Source organism: Hypanus sabinus, chromosome 12 (assembly GCF_030144855.1).
Source record: "Hypanus sabinus isolate sHypSab1 chromosome 12, sHypSab1.hap1, whole genome shotgun sequence".
Lineage (NCBI taxonomy): Eukaryota > Metazoa > Chordata > Chondrichthyes > Myliobatiformes > Dasyatidae > Hypanus > Hypanus sabinus.
The window spans coordinates 41,743,946-41,760,104 of record NC_082717.1 but is presented as its reverse complement, the minus strand read 5'-3'; the positions used below and the strand labels follow the sequence as shown (position 1 = coordinate 41,760,104).

Below are 16,159 nucleotides of genomic sequence, written 5' to 3'. Positions count from 1 at the left end.
CTTTCCCCATGCTTCTCCACCCATCAGTCTCTTATTTCTAGCAGGTGTTTACATGCTATAATACTTAACATCCATCACCCATCATTGTATCCATGTAAGGGAGTAAATAGTTTTGAAGTTATCAAAAATCCTTTCAACACTCGCTACATCATTCCTTATTGACTTCTACAAGTTCAGAAAAAATATATATATATCAACAGAAGTTTGTTGCATCTGCCACAGCTGATTAATTTAAAGCTCACTGCTGAGGGATTGAGGGTAAACTTGGATCCTTCATGCTGCTGAATGCATGTTCGGCTGTCAAAGGCTTTCACAAGTTATTATCAGCAGTTGAGAAATAAAACACCAGAAATAAAAAGAGAAAATGTTAGAACTACTTGGTTGGTGAAGCACTATCTGCAGAAAGAAAAGCAGATGATTTGAAACATTAACTCTTTCCATAGAGGTATCCTGACCTGGTCAGCATTTCCAGTATTTTCTGCTTTATTATTTCTTGCAGCGTACTATGTTCTAATCAGACGGCATCATCTGTCTGTTCATACTGTACCTGGCTGTTTCTCATGATGTGTGACCAAGTATAGAATTCAATTCAATTGTCAAATGCATCTACACTTGCACATAAAATGCCACATTTGAATATTTAAGAGCATTTCAGGCACCCCAAAAAAATCACAAATAAGTGCATTTTTGCCTCCATTGTATATAAAAATCTAGATGCAATAATATACACATAAAACATTAACAAACTCATTTAAAGTTCTCTGAGTATAATCAGGCTGCACAATATATGAAGAGATTGTAGCACTGGAGAGCCTAAAATCCATATTTACTGGAATAAAGAAGTATGAACAGAAAAAGAGAAGTAATTGCAGCTTTGTGCGAAGGATATAGGTTAAGAGAGTATGAGATAGTTATGTTTAAGTAATTACAACAGGGGTTCCCAACCTGGGGTCAACGGACCATTTGGTTAATAGTAGCTGTCCACGGCATAAAAAAGGTTGGGGACCCCTGAGATAGAAGCACGTGGCTTCAAGCAACAGGATTACTTGCAACAGGCTTCAGGAGAAAATTCAAAGGACTGTAAGGTTTTGGGTCTTCCTTCCATGATCAATAGCTGAGTAAAAGTTATGAGATCCCTTTGACTGAATAACTGAATTAACAGAAGAGGACTGCAATGAAGCAGTCTGGCAATGCAACATTTCCTTCTACGGACAGAAAACTACCTACATCAACCACTTGGATTAAATTATACATTTCTATGTTTAATTACTAACCTTACTCATTGGTATTGAAGTGGTGGAAAAAAAAACAGTATTTCTCATCTTATAAATCTTTGCCAGGTCAAACCAAGGTGATAGTCAATTAGGTTATTTTATCCCATTCCAAAAGATCATAATTATCATTTTATGTGGTTTTGCCTACTTTATCATTTTCAACACACAGGGAAACAATGAGATTCTTGTCTGCGTAGTCTCTCAAGGTTAAAGAAACATTTGGACACCAAAAAAATGACACCATGCTTGTAAACCCACATTAAAGCTACCATAATACTGAAGTATTCTGCAACAACAAAATGAAAGATATTTTAAAGAACAATGTATTACAGAAAAAAATTGCATAATAATATAAATGAAGTGCTTCTTGTATGAAGAACATGGGTAAGTGCTTTCTACAAACAAATTTTATATTTCTGGTGTTGCAATTTTTGCATACTGGCAGGCTGTGAAAGCCAAAATATACTGTTTCAAGATGATCTTTTCAAACAAATATGTGTTCATCCAAGACCTACCACAAAGCCAACTAGATCCTCCGGAGTTTCTTCAGAAGTTTGTGCCAGAGAGTTTGTTCAGTAACATGTTCACACCCAAGTAGTTTGGCAACTTTCAGATATTCTGAACCACAATTGAATAAGTTGACTCTAGTCTTGTTTAATAAAAATAATATAAGTCACTAAATAAGCAATTTTACCTTGGCAGTCAACTATTAATTATAAACTGTGTACGTTAGAGGCTATTACTTAAGGCTTTTTCTATTTTTGAAATGGGCTAAATTGATTCACACAATCTCATTTGTATCAAACCAAAAGTGAATTATCAGGAGTAAATGCTCAAAAGGAGATACAAATATATTAACCAGTTTATCTCGTCTCTTCCAGTTGAAGTATCACTGAAGAGCCAATTTCTTTCTTCATGAATAAACTTGGCAGATACAATGTTGGTATAGCTGACAGTTTTTTAGGTTTTTGAATCCAACAATCAAAAGTTGAGAGTAAAATACATTAAATATTTTGGTAAGTGAGCACAGCTGTAAAGTTTTAAGGAATGACAAATCCTAGGGTGTAAACTCAAAAGGAAATTAATGTTTTCTACAGGAACTTTGACAATGACTTTTCCTCATTTTGACAAACTTCTATAGATGTATGGTGGAGAATATATTAACTGGCTGCATCACAGCCTGATATGGGAACATCAGTGCCCTCAAACAGAAAATCTGTCTAATAGTCGCGGATGCAGTCCAGTCCATCGGGGTGAAGCCCCCCTCCCCCACCATTGAGAACATCTAATGGAGCATTATCACAGGAAAGCAGCATTCATCATGAGGGACCCTCACCACCCAGGTTATGCTCCCTTTTTGCTGCTGCCATCGAGAAAAGATACACAGGAACACTCAGGACTCACATCACCTGGTTAAGAAACAGTTATTAACCCTCAACAATCAAGCTCTTGAACCAAAGGAGATAACTAACTTGCCCCATCACTGAAATGTTCCCACATGCTATTGGCTCACTTTCAAGGATTCATCATCTCATGTTCTTGATACTTATTGCTTATTTAGTTATTAATTATTTCCTTAGTTTTGTATTTGTAGTTTGTTGATTTTCTTGCACGGTGGTTGAATGCAGTAGTTGGTGAGGTCTTTTATTAATTTTAATATGTTCATTATTCTATTATGGATTTAAGTATGCCCACAAGAAAATGAATATGGTGACATATGTAATTTGATAATAATTTTACTTTTGAACCTTGAACTTTTACTGTAGTCATTAATCTAAGGAACTATAACTGTGAGTGAGTTTCTAACTTTTATATCTGCCTTGCGTGAATTCCTGTTGGACAAAAACTGTAGTATGCAATTATCAATAAACAGATGAAAGTTGCTTTTTTTTATAAATTTAGTAAATGTATCAGTCACCGAATGCTTTCCAATAGTCTCAATTCATATCTTTTTTACATTTGTGCTATAGATGGATTACTAATATTTGTGCTTCCTTTCTTGCTGTTCAGGCCGAGGCCCTTCATCAGGACCTATTACCCAGTTCTGATAAAGGTCTCCTCCCAAAACGTTGACCGTTCATTTCACTCCCGAGTTGTCTGACGTGCTAAATTCCTCCAGCATTTTACCTCTGTTGCTCACTAACGTGTAACAACAATACGAGAATAATATTTTGTTGACAGATATTAAGTATTATTTTCTTGCTATTAGTTTAAGAAAACGATTTAAGTAAAATCTACCTCGACGCCTATGGAAGTTGACACAATCATTCTTATAATGCGGACTAATTGTGTATATATAGCCAGGCTCCACAAGCGATTACTAACTCGCGGCTGGAGAAGTTTGAACGTTGGCAAGGATTCTGGAACAATCGTTTAAAAGATGCCTGGAATTTATTAGAAAGCTCTGATTGGAAGGACGTCCGGGTACAGTTTTCTAAACGGAACCCCTCCAAACAATCCACACTTTCCTTCCCTTGCCTGTGGGCATTCCACGATTTCTTCAATATGAGTACTCTTTCCCCTAATCTACCCACCTGAGTAGAAAGTCTGCCAAAGTTTGATTTAACACGATTTTAGTTATTGAGAATATAATTTTATGTGCAAATGTAAATCCGCAATAATCTCTCGCAACATTGCGCACAGAGATCAAACACCGCACCGCCTCACCCAGTCGTCGCGATTTGCGCATGCGCTGCCGGTGACGTCAGACGCACACGCATCTCCAGGAAGCGACCGGTTTCTGGACATGGCGATGCAGTTGCAGAGGAGCATTGTTGCTCAAACTAAGAAACATACCGCATCTGTCATTTTCCTTCACGGCTCAGGTTAGACTGCAGCAATTTATTCTTCGGTTAGGTATGCAGATAGTTAGCCTTTCCTCTGCCACCTACTCACAAGCCTCACCTCTCCCTTCATTCTCCCCCTTGGCCAATGTCCTTTTGTCCTTGCATCTCCCCCCCCCCCCCCAATCCAATTTTACCCCACTCCCACCCAGCCCTTTCCCCAACGAGTTCTCCCTTGTATAGCCCATCATCTGTAAAGGGGAGAATTCATATCTACTGTAACTCAGTATACTTGGCAAAAAGGATCCCTGAATTCTAAAGTACTGGGGGAGGGTTGGACGGAGCAACAGTAAAGAAGAAGCCATGAAAATCTGTGGAATCTCCAAATGTGCACCAGTTGCAAAAAGGTATAAAGGACAAATTGAAGGAGGACACAAAAGATTTAAGTAGCCTTTTGTTCCTTCCCAGTTTAGATCCAGGCTAAATTTGACACCATTTTATTTTTTTCCCTGCAGTTTCAAGAGATTAGATTTATTACCGCCCTTTCTCTACCGCCTTTTAAAATTTCAGATGCTTATCATGTTAACGGAGATTGTGTCCCACGTGTTGTTTCCTGTGGAACATTCCATATCAGAAGTAGTCACTACATAAAAGAAAATTGTCTTTGTTCTTTTGGTGATGGAAGATGTCTTTTCCTATTTATCAAAACCACGCAATTTTATGTAAAATCAAACATATCTTCCACAACATATTTTAATAAAGTAATTACAGTTTCCCTGTATTCTCCATTATGACAGTTTTATTCCAAATAATTCATACTAAAGTTTATTCGTGTTACTTAGTTACCCAGATCCTTATGCTTTTTCCCGATGAATGTGTTCATTCACTTCTGTCCATGTGGTAACCTTCTTCTCTCGGGACCTGCTACCTCTATTCTCATTTATGTGAGCATGGCAGTTCTGATGATGTTGCCCAGATAAACCAAAATAAAAATTTGCAAGGAAGAATAGCTATCATTTTCTTTCAAATGCTACATTGCAGCATGGCATTTACCAGCATGTTACCTGTCAGTGCCTCCACCATTCATTTAGGAAACAAGCATAGTTAGATTGTAATGTGTTTAAGCTTTCATTGAGTAGTTCTGATGACATTGGTGTGTCAGTTTTTTGTGACTTTTCACCTTTTTGTTAGGCATTGCCTCAAAATGTAAAACTTCCTATGCTCTGGTTAACTTTTCTTACTTTTAGGTGACACGGGGCCAGGTGTAAGAGCATGGATCAAAGATGTATTGAAACAAGAGTTGATTTTTCCACACATACGTGTTATCTATCCAACAGCACCAATGAGGTATTTAACTATCTAAAAGTAATGAAATTAACTATCTAAAATATCCCCAGACTTACAAGTGAATTGTATACATCTTGTTTATAAGTGCAGCTCCTGTGTTCAAAATTGCAATTTTTGTACCATGATGTGCAAATAATCTTGTATTTAACAATTACAATTTTTTATGGGAATTGTTAGAAAAGGCATTAACTATACAGCTGTACAAAGATACTGGTGGATTTCCTGTGTATTTCACATTAAATTGCAGGGTACACTTTTTGTCCTATCTCTGAACTGACCTTTGTAGACTCTTATTCCTTCCCTTCTTATCTGGTTATGTTTATTTTGCTCTCTTTTCAATTTGCGTTCCCACCCGTGCCCCGAGTATTCTGTGGTATGATAATTTTTCTTCATTCATATGTACAATGTACTGTGTATGTTAATCAAAATGGCTTCTTTGGTTTGCTAGAGTAGGAATGCTTTTATGTTTGATAAGTGTTTTCTCTCGCAGTTGTTTAGCTTTGGACTTGCTGATATGGGGATTGTATTCATTTTTTAACCAATGGGGAATGTTATTTTGTCTTGTGAGGCTGGGAGCTTGGGGGTTTCGGGGTCTTTTCAGGGGAGGCGGGAAGGAGACACTGAGGAAGGTGGACGTGCGCTGCACTGCTCGGTCGACCACCAGGGGTGGTCCTAGGTGTGAGGACATGGAGGTCGGAGGAAAGTGATGAGGGGTCGAATGGTTCAATGGTTGAGCTCCAACGATGTGCACTAAACTGACTGAACTTTGATAAGTTGGTGCCTTTTACTTTATTTTCTTTTCCTTCATATATACTGTATTGCTTAGTACTCTTTTAGTTTAGTAAAATCTTTGAAGTGTATTCCATAACAGTATCTGGTGTGAGTTTGATATTGTGTGTGTATGCGCGGCATAAACTTGATTCTCACAGCACCTGCGTGTACGGGAGGTGGGGTTGGTGAGTGGCTGGATCTCCTTTTCCCCTAGACGTATACCAGCCTGTTGGGTAAGTGTTACACATACAAAAATATTTAGCTTCCCTTAAAATGGTTCAGTTCTCTTCAAAAACTCATATTAAGATAAAGTTATAATGAAGACACTCTGCTTTTGTGGTGATTTCTTTCCCCCTGTATACACAATTAAAACATCCCACTGTTACTTTAGCTATGCAATATTCAAAGGATACTTGTTGATTTACTGTTCTAAGATAGCTTTGTGCATATGTCTAATGATGGAAGAAAATATTTGATCACTTTTTCAGACCATATACGCCCATGAATGGAGCTCCATCAAATGTATGGTTTGACAGATATAAAATCAGCATTAACTGCCCAGAACATTTTGAATCCATTGACTTAATGTGCCACGTATTGGGTGGTTTGGTAGATGAAGAAGTTAAAGCTGGAATTGCAAAGGACAGGATAATCTTAGGTAAACAATATGTTTTTATTATGTTTGATAATCTGAGAAACCACCTTTCTTTTCAGTTCCTCTTTCCTGTCTGCTATCCTTCCATCGAGCACGTTTATCACTGCATAGCTACTGGATTGTATCACAGATTGACTGTCTTAACATAAAGATCTCTGTGGCTGATCATGTCCTTTTGTAATTTGAATTCTGGTCATATAATTTTATTTGTGAAGTCAATCATTTTTCAACTCCAGGGCAAATGAGGATAGTTTTACTTGGAAAGTATGCACACTTGTCTAATCAATTTCCTTTCCCTATGATTTATTTGCTTGAAACCTGTGAAACCTAATACTTTTATTTCCATTCTGGTAGGGAAAATATGTACATTTTCAGTAGATTATCAAATCCTGAGCTACAAGGCCATACCTTGAATATACCCTCACTAAATAAGTTAACTGTTCAGAAGGGTTTGGTTCTAACATTCAGAGTAAGAGGCAAAGACAGTGTTTCCCAAATTAGTGCTTTTAGAACAAGCAGCAACAATACCCAAACTTCTATAATTCCAGCACAACACTAAGAGCTATTTTGGCAATTGTATGTTCCTGATTGTTAGTCATACTGATTAAGTAATATACTACTTTGATCTTGCTTACTTTGCAGAACTGCTGAAAAGATGCATCTGTTGTTTGTAGTGAAACTATTAATAATCTGGCCCAGAGAAAATGAGATGAAATGGACAACTCATCTCTTTTTTGTTATTGTATATCAAAACCTATGCTGCAGCATAATCTGAGCTAGCAACAGTTTTATTGACATCAAAGTAAAAAAAAAAAATCAACTTACCACTGCCATTTTTATTGTTGGCTCAAACTGAAACAAGTGGCCACAAATATACTTTACAATTTCTGAGTTAGCAAAATGCTGTCCTATACTACTGTGTCTGTAAGTGCAAAATAAGCTGCTGTGATGAGTTGTGAAACTAACTGTTTCTCAGTTAATACATTTTTCCTGCAATTAACACTACAATGTTTAGAAATATATTGGAAAAACCTCAGCTTGTTGCCTTACCTCATTGGGAAAAATCCAATTATGCTGAAAGTGAAAACTCATCTCCTTTCCTGCAGTTCTGCTTTCTGTGACTCATATATACTATACACATTTGCAAAGTAGGCTAACTTGTGTACTTTCAATGATTTCCTTCTAGACAATTAGAGTTTAAAAATCTTAAAAGATAATATCTCATTTTTAATACGGTTTATATTTCAGTAATATTTGTACGAGTTTATAAACACCTTCGAAAGGTGATGCCTCAAAAAGGCATTTTCTATCATTAAGGTCCCCTATCATCCAGGACATGCCCTCTTCTTATTACTACCATCAAGGAAGAGGTACAGAGGTGTGAAGACACACACTCAACGTTTTAGGAATAGCTTCCCCCCCCCCCCCCCCCCCCCACCATCGGAGTTCTGAATGAACAATGAACCCATGAACTGTGTTTTTTGTCTTTTATTTTTGCTCTCTTTCTGTACTACTTATTTAATTATACATGAATAATTTATGTTGGCTGAGGAAGTGCTGTCACCTGCACTACTGAGCCAGAGATGTATGGAGTGGGCTAGTTAAGAAATTCTCAACCAGATGAATGTGAGGTGTACAAATTTAAAGTTGTAGATAGTAGTGTGCCTAACAAGTTACACCAGAATCAGAACACCGTTGGAAATGTCTTCTCTTTTTTTACCAATATGTAAACATCCTTTGAAAAACAGAAATGGCCCAAGTGTGACATCACAGATTAATGCAAGCAGCACAATATATTTTTAAAAAATCACATTTTATATTAATAAATAAAATGACCAAAAATTATTGAAAATGTAGTCATGCATATCAATAATTTCCTTATATACTGTATGGAGCAGCAAGAAACATTGCAATAGATAAAATATGATTGAATAGCATATATAATCTTTTCTAAATTATGAAAGTACTTTCTGTTTTCTTTGCGATTATAGAGCTAGCTGGCATGGAAATGAGCCTTTTGCCTAATCTGTCCATGCTGGCCAAGATTCCCTTCTAAGCTAGTCCCATTTGCCCATATTTGACCCATAGCCTTCTAAGCCTCTTCTATCTGTTTATCTGCCCATTTTTTCTTAATCTTGTTAATGTATCTGCTTCAACCACATTCTCTGACAGCTCATTCCATATATCAACTACCCTTTGGGTGAAAAGGTTGCTCCTCACATTCTTTTTAAATCTCTCTCCTCATGCTAAACCTATGTCCTTTAGTTCTTGATTCCTCAACTCTGGGGGGGAAAAAACTGCTCATTCACCCTCATGATTTGAAATATCATTATAATATCACATTTCATTCTCCTTCACTTCAATGAATAAAGTTACAACTTGCTCAGCCTTTCTCCATGTTTAGTCCCTCCACTCCTTGTAAATTCCCATGAGATAGGGGAAGGTGGTTCTGCTGAGGGAATTTAAGCAGCTAGAGACTAAATTAAAACACAGAATCAAAAAGGTAATCATCTCTGGATTGTTACCTGAGCCACCTGCAGATTGGCACAGGGTTAATAAGATCGGAGAGTTAAATACATGGCACAAAGATCAGTGTGGAAGAAATGGGTTTGAATATGTGGGACATTGGCACCAATATTTGAGAAGAAGGGAACTATTCCAATGAGATGTGTTCCACCTGAACCATGCTAGGACCAGGGTCATGGAGAATTGCATAACTAGAAATGTGGATAGGGTTTTAAACTTATCAGTGTTTCAACAGACTAGGAAAGTATGGATAAAGTAAAAGTGAAGGAGAGTGCAGGATACTTTTCTAAAGTCTCCAGAATAAAGAATAAGGCAAAAATTTTAGAAAGGGAGAATTTAACTTCAGGCAACAATGAGAGTAATTGAAAAGAAAGGTGGTGAATACAGGACTGAACATGTTATATTCGAATACACACAGCATATGAAATAAGGGAGATAGTTTTGTATTGCAGGAGAAATTGTCAGATATGTGAGCATCACAGAGTTATGGTTCATTCCTGATGAACATTTCCTTGTAATTAACAGTTAATGAGATATGTTTGACTGATTTTGGTGATAATTACAGCATTTTCTGTACATTTGTATTTTATTCAATACTTAAACATGCTTTAATACTGAAGAACACATTTTGCAAGCAAGTTCTGCAATATGTCATGGTGTTTCTATTTCAGTGACTCCATAAAATTACTCACCATACCCAAGAGTAACTTAATGGATTATTTTTAACCATGAAATACAATAAACATGAATAAATAAAGACTTAGCTTTGTTTTAATATTTTGGTGAATTTGACAGACAATGTCATTTTGGGACACTACATTTTGAAATAACATCATATGTGTTATTGATTGAAGACTGTAATGAACCCTCAAAGAAATAAAATAAGATTGGACATTGGACATTATGATTGGACATTATATTTTTATTTATATTTATCATTATTATTGTTATGAGCAGAGAGACAACATCTGCCGGAAGTAAATTCCTTGTATGTGTACAGGTACTTGGCAATTAAAGTCTGATTCTGATTCTGATGTAGAAAGGTTTGTTGAATCTCTTAATAAATCTACTAATTCACATTAAGAGAATATATTTGCTAATTATCAATGCATAGACAATCTCCCTTTGCTATCCAAAATGGTTTGTGTTTCAAAAAACTTGTAACTAAATATAAGAAATTTGAGATTGAATTAATTAAAATCATGCAAGCCACAGAATTAATGAAAATTAATGTATTGAAAGTAGGATCTAGTGAAACCTTATCCAAGTTGTCAGATGAGGATAGTTTGTCAAGAAACATGTTGGATGAGTTCAACATGTTACTGTATTCAATGAGAACTGATTACTGTACTGATAGACAAATCACAGGGTTTTTCCATAGAAAAGTAAAATGAAGAGTCCAAACCTTTGGTGTTCTATAATTTCAAACAGAAAAAGAATTGGTCAACCACATAAAATGTGTAATTCCATAGTTATTCATATCTCATAGTGCCTAAATATATGTGTGTAAAAGCCCCATGATGACTAACTATAGACATTCTGGCCAGCGTGTGACTAAATAAATGCAGTGATTTGCCTTGTGCTAAAATTGCATTGCTGTGTTGGAACTTCAGTTTGATCTCTTTAAATGTATTATGTTATAAACACTCAATCAAACAAACTTCCTTTGCAACAAGCTGACACTGCTGAGTTACTGTTTGTGCAGAATTTTAAGATCAACTTTTAGCAATGGGAAAATTCTAACAGGATTAACAGTCTGAAGCTTTTTCTGGGGAAAAAATTGGGAAAAATGAAGTGCCATTTGACCCGTTGAACTGTTATTTCAACAAATAAAAACAGCCTTTACTTATAGAGCGTTATTTGACTAGCAAAACACGCCAATGTGTTTTATGGAAGCATTACTGAAGTTTGACACAGACTCAGATAGGAGATGTTAGATCAGAGGCCCAAACATTTGGCCAAAGAGCTAGGTTTTAAGGAGGAAAGAGAAGTAGAGAGGTTTGGTGGTTAAGGAGTTTAACTCATGGGACACTGGAGGAGAATACAGAGATAGAGTAGATTCGCAACAGGACTAGAAAACGGGTGAACATTTTAAAATCAAAGTAATGTTTAAGGAGGAACCAAAACTTGAAACATGGTCATTTTGGGAAATTCTCATCTTGTTTGAGAATCCCTGGACTAAATTGATGGCTTATAGGTTTACCTTCACCAATTGGTTTGGTACTTCAAGCCATTATTAATGCAATTAAAGATTCCTCTTGATTTAGTTTTAACATGTAATACTCTCTGTAAACTCCAAACCTCCTACTTTCTTTTCCTATATTGCAGTTATATTTTTCTTTTTAAAGGAGGTATTATGCACATCAACCAAAAATAAGTGCAAAGTTAAAAAAATGTGATGTCCTAAATTAACCTAAGTATTTCTTCGTTGTCAGACTTGTATCATATTCTAGAACATAATATTGCATGACAAACCTAGAATATATAAAAACTATAGGACAGGAAAATAATGCTGAGGATAGGAAAGGAGATGCTTCTCTGATATGTAACATCCTTTTTAATTATTTATTGTGATACAGTGCAGTATAGGCACTTCGAGCTGTGTCACCCAGCAGTTCCCAAATTTAACTCTAGCCTAATCATGGGACAATTTACAATAACCAATTAACCTACCAACCAGAATGTCTTTGGACTGTGGGAGGGAACCATAGCATCTGGAGGAAACCCACATGGTCACGGGAAAACCTACAAGCTCCTCACAGATAGTGGCGGGAATTGGACCTGGGTCGCTGATATTGTAAAGCGTTGTACTAACCAGTACACTACTGTGCTATTTATCCTTGTTGTATTTGCACAGTTTGTTGTCATTTGCACACAGGGTTGCACGCCCATGTTGAAGGAACCTTTCATTGATTCTGTTATGGTTATTTTTCCATTATGGATTTAATGACTCTGCTCACAAAAATGAATGTCCAGGTTGTATATGATGTTGTTTATGTACTTTGATAATAAATTTACTTTGAAGTGTTTCTAGTTCTTCAAGGAAGAAATATTGGATCTGGTTTGAGTTAAGAAATTGGAAAAAACATAGGTACATGTGTTAATGACACAAGTTGCTTTATAAAAAGAGATCAGAAAATGATGATGGTATACATACTGAAATGAAAAAGCTTTTCTTTACACAGATAAATTAGATGAGTGCAAATTCAACCATTTCAGATTACCAGACTTCCCAATATGCGTCAAAACTGACTAGTTTGAATGGAAGGTCGTCAATCTGTTATAGTGTTTTTAACTCTCTTAGAAGCTGTCTGACCTGCTGGATATTTCCAGGATTCTCTTTTATTTAAGATTACTTGTATCTACAGTATTCTGTATTTTACAGTACCACATTTTTTTCTCCCTCGCTATAATTACACTTCCTTCAGACAGATCAGCTGCGATTTACAAGCTGTCACATTCCATTTTCTTCAGTCATTCACTCTGGGTCCCCACCAAAGTACACATATTCCTTTTGTTGTCTCTACACCTGCTTTTTTTTTAAACTGCAACTTAAAGCATGCTTGCTTTTTAACTTTTTCTACATCTGATAAAGGGTCATCAACCCTGAGTTAACCCTGTTTCTTTCTCCACAGCCACTGTCTAACTTGTGGAGAAATTCTATAATTTTTTGCCCTTATTTGAAGTTTCCAACATCTGTACTTTTTTCTTCCTTTAAGATTTTTTGAAGTTTCTAAGTGTAGAAAGGCAAGTTTTAATCAAGAATCTTGCCTATTTCTTCTTTATTATAAATGTGAAGCAATCTAGACCATTACAAATATCAAAGTATTAAACTGTTGTGTACATGCATCTACTGATGCTTTTGGACACATCTTCAGTGATGTTCCTGGAATCATTGGGTGTTATGGGTCTTTCAACATCATACACCCTCCTCCAGGTGACCCAGCTGGTGCTGATCAGACCCCAGCTTGTGTCCAAATGGCTAGCTACTTATGACTCCATGGCTCCCCTCTTTGGAGCCACAGCCATCTTGAGGCCCTCCCTGCCGCATCGGTGGTACTGTGGATGGCTCTCCTCTTCCTCTGTCCCTTGATGCCCAAATTGCTGAAGGCTCTGGCTAAGGAATGGGCTGCAACTCCCCTACAACCAACCTCCACTGGGAGACACCTCGCTCTCCATCCAGCCTGCTAGCAGTTGCTGATCAGTCCTGTGTACTTGGAGAGTTTCCTTTCAAAGGCATCTTCCAAGCGATCTTCCCATGGGACTGTCAGTTCCAGCATCACTACTTGCTTGGCAGACTCAGACATAAGGACAACATCTGGTCGCAGGGTGGTGGTTGCGATATGGTTGAGGAACTTCAGCTGCCGTTCGAGGTCCATCAACAGCTGCCAGTCCCCTGCAGATGTTCTTTTGGCGGGTATTGGCCGCTCCCCAGCTCTGACAAAGGCAATGGCCAGCTTAGAGGGTCGGGACCGCTTCACCCACTCTACTCCTACGCTGAAGGCTTCAGTGATGGTCTTCAGGACATGATAATTAATTAGTTAATTATACTAATAAAATAACTCAGTTTTTAACGATGGTGATTTTTTTCAACTACAAAATTGCAGTTTGATTTGTATTTTATATAAGTACTGATTTTAATCATTTTTGGCTTTGCAGGAGGATTTTCAATGGGAGGGACAATGGCAATGCACTTAGCTTATAGGTTTCATCAACAAGCAGCAGGAGTATTTGCATTATCCTCTTTCTTGAATAAAAATTCAGCTGTCTACCAGGTAAACAAAAGTGGCATGTGTGTGCCTACAGCAATTTTAATGGTCTTAAATAACTTAATACCTATTTGGGTCATCTATACTGCAGAGAATTTGCAATACAGTCATGAATGGCAAAATAAAAAAATGTTTACCTGCTTTGATATTCTTGATAGCTTGGCATTGTTTCAGCACTGCAGCATAGTACAGGTTCTAGCATACTGTTCTCACTTGCCTGTAAAGTCAAGCTACATCTGTAGAGCAAAATGTAAAAACACTTTTAGGTAGATGAAATCTGCAATTATTTTGATTGAAACTGGACATCTATCTCGCAGAATTATTACCGTAAGGATAAGATGGATGAAATATCACTAGTGATGCACAGCACATATATAGAACACTTCATTGCTGTACTTAGGAAGGTGTACAGTTCACTAACATAGTGGACCTAGCTATCACATAGTACAGTTTCATGCCAAATATGTTATAATTTTAAATAATTTAAGTTTATATTTCAATATTATAATAAGCCCCTGACTAAAAGTGTTTAAAAGCTTTTGATTTGTCTACATTAACTGAAAGAGGATTTTATATATATTACATTTATTTATGGTTTAAGAATGTTTAATTAATTTTCTTTCTGATTCGAGCCATAAATTTAACTCCATTAAAATTTGAAGTTTTGTCTAAACCTGAATGTTAGGCTGTATTGATGGTGAATTCATTCATAACAATGACTTTTTGCTCACTAAGGTTTTAGCATTCATAGCAACATATGTATAGATATATTAATTACACGTGTACTTGGGCTTACACGTGTTTTAATATTTGTATGCATCTAGACAACTAATATGTTGAACAAAAGTGATATTGTGCTTCTTTTTTTTTTACTGATTTTATTTAATATATGAAAGAATGATAAATTGTCAAAGGTATATGCAAGGGATTATGTGAATAACATATTCTTGTCTCTAGGCTATCCAGAAGACTAAAATATCAATGCCTGAATTGTTCCAGTGTCATGGAAACAATGACCAACTAGTTTTATATGAGTGGGGTAAAGAGAGCTGTTCGAACTTACAATCACTGGGAGTGAAAACCACATTTAATACTTTACCTAATCTCCATCATGAACTTTGCAAGCCAGAGCTGGAACAGCTGAAGTCATGGATTTTACATAAGCTACCTAATGATGAACAATAATACTATTCATTCTGAATAAAATAATACTTCATGTACATTTTTTGATTAGATTATAATCCACGTATTAGGGATGAAAGTATGTCATGGAGGATTGCATATATAGCCATGCAGGTTGAATAAACTAGATTAAACAAGGCAGAAAAATCACATTGAACTATTTAGTGCTAAAATATCCTACTTTTCCTGAATTGTGTTGTCATTTTACTTTGATGTATGAACATACTTTGTTACATGAAGTCATTTTTCTTCATCATAATGCTCTGGAAATTTCTTAAAGATGAGGCATGGAAGTCTGTTGCAGATTCCTGGTGCCTATTCTCTATAAGTTGCCTACTGTTAGTAGCATTAAATATCTACAGCTACACTCAAAGGGGAAAAAAAACATGATGTTAAATATTTATTGCAGAAAATAGTGGAATTTTTGATTTATATATTTCCATTTCATCTTTTTCTATCTCCAAATAAAGTTGAGAAATGAGCAAATACAGAATGACTACTCTCTTCACCTCCCTGGTTCAAAATGTTAAAACTAAATGGTGCAACACACAGCTTTCACTCCTTGAAGTTTGGTATCTATTAATTTTGAAAGTACTAGGCCGGCTGCCTAGTTCATGTACAGGGAAGCCTACCATCATTTCCATTTTAGGAGTTTTCTTGCAATGCCAGGTATACCTGAAGGTGGTGCTATGATAGTTGTGTATTTGGATCCCAAACCAATGACTGAGCATTGACCTTGGCAGTGAGAGTGCTGCTCGAGGCAAATGTCTTCAGGTAAGATGAAGCAGAGTGCATCTCAGCTACCCAAAACTGCATTACTTTAAGGATTTTGTTATTACAATATTGACTCTT

General features: G+C 36.4%; 1 protein-coding gene across 1 annotated transcript; it reads left to right on the top strand.

The window, feature by feature from the left end:
- Positions 1 to 3,986: 3,986 nt before the first annotated feature.
- Positions 3,987 to 15,791, top strand: lyplal1 (lysophospholipase like 1). The gene is made up of 5 exons (XM_059985829.1): positions 3,987 to 4,099; positions 5,305 to 5,404; positions 6,664 to 6,833; positions 14,016 to 14,131; positions 15,083 to 15,791. The coding sequence occupies exons 1-5, from the start codon at positions 4,021 to 4,023 to the stop codon at positions 15,308 to 15,310; spliced, it is 693 nt and encodes a 230-aa protein (XP_059841812.1). The 5' UTR covers positions 3,987 to 4,020; the 3' UTR covers positions 15,311 to 15,791.
- The last annotated feature ends 368 nt before the right edge of the window (positions 15,792 to 16,159 follow it).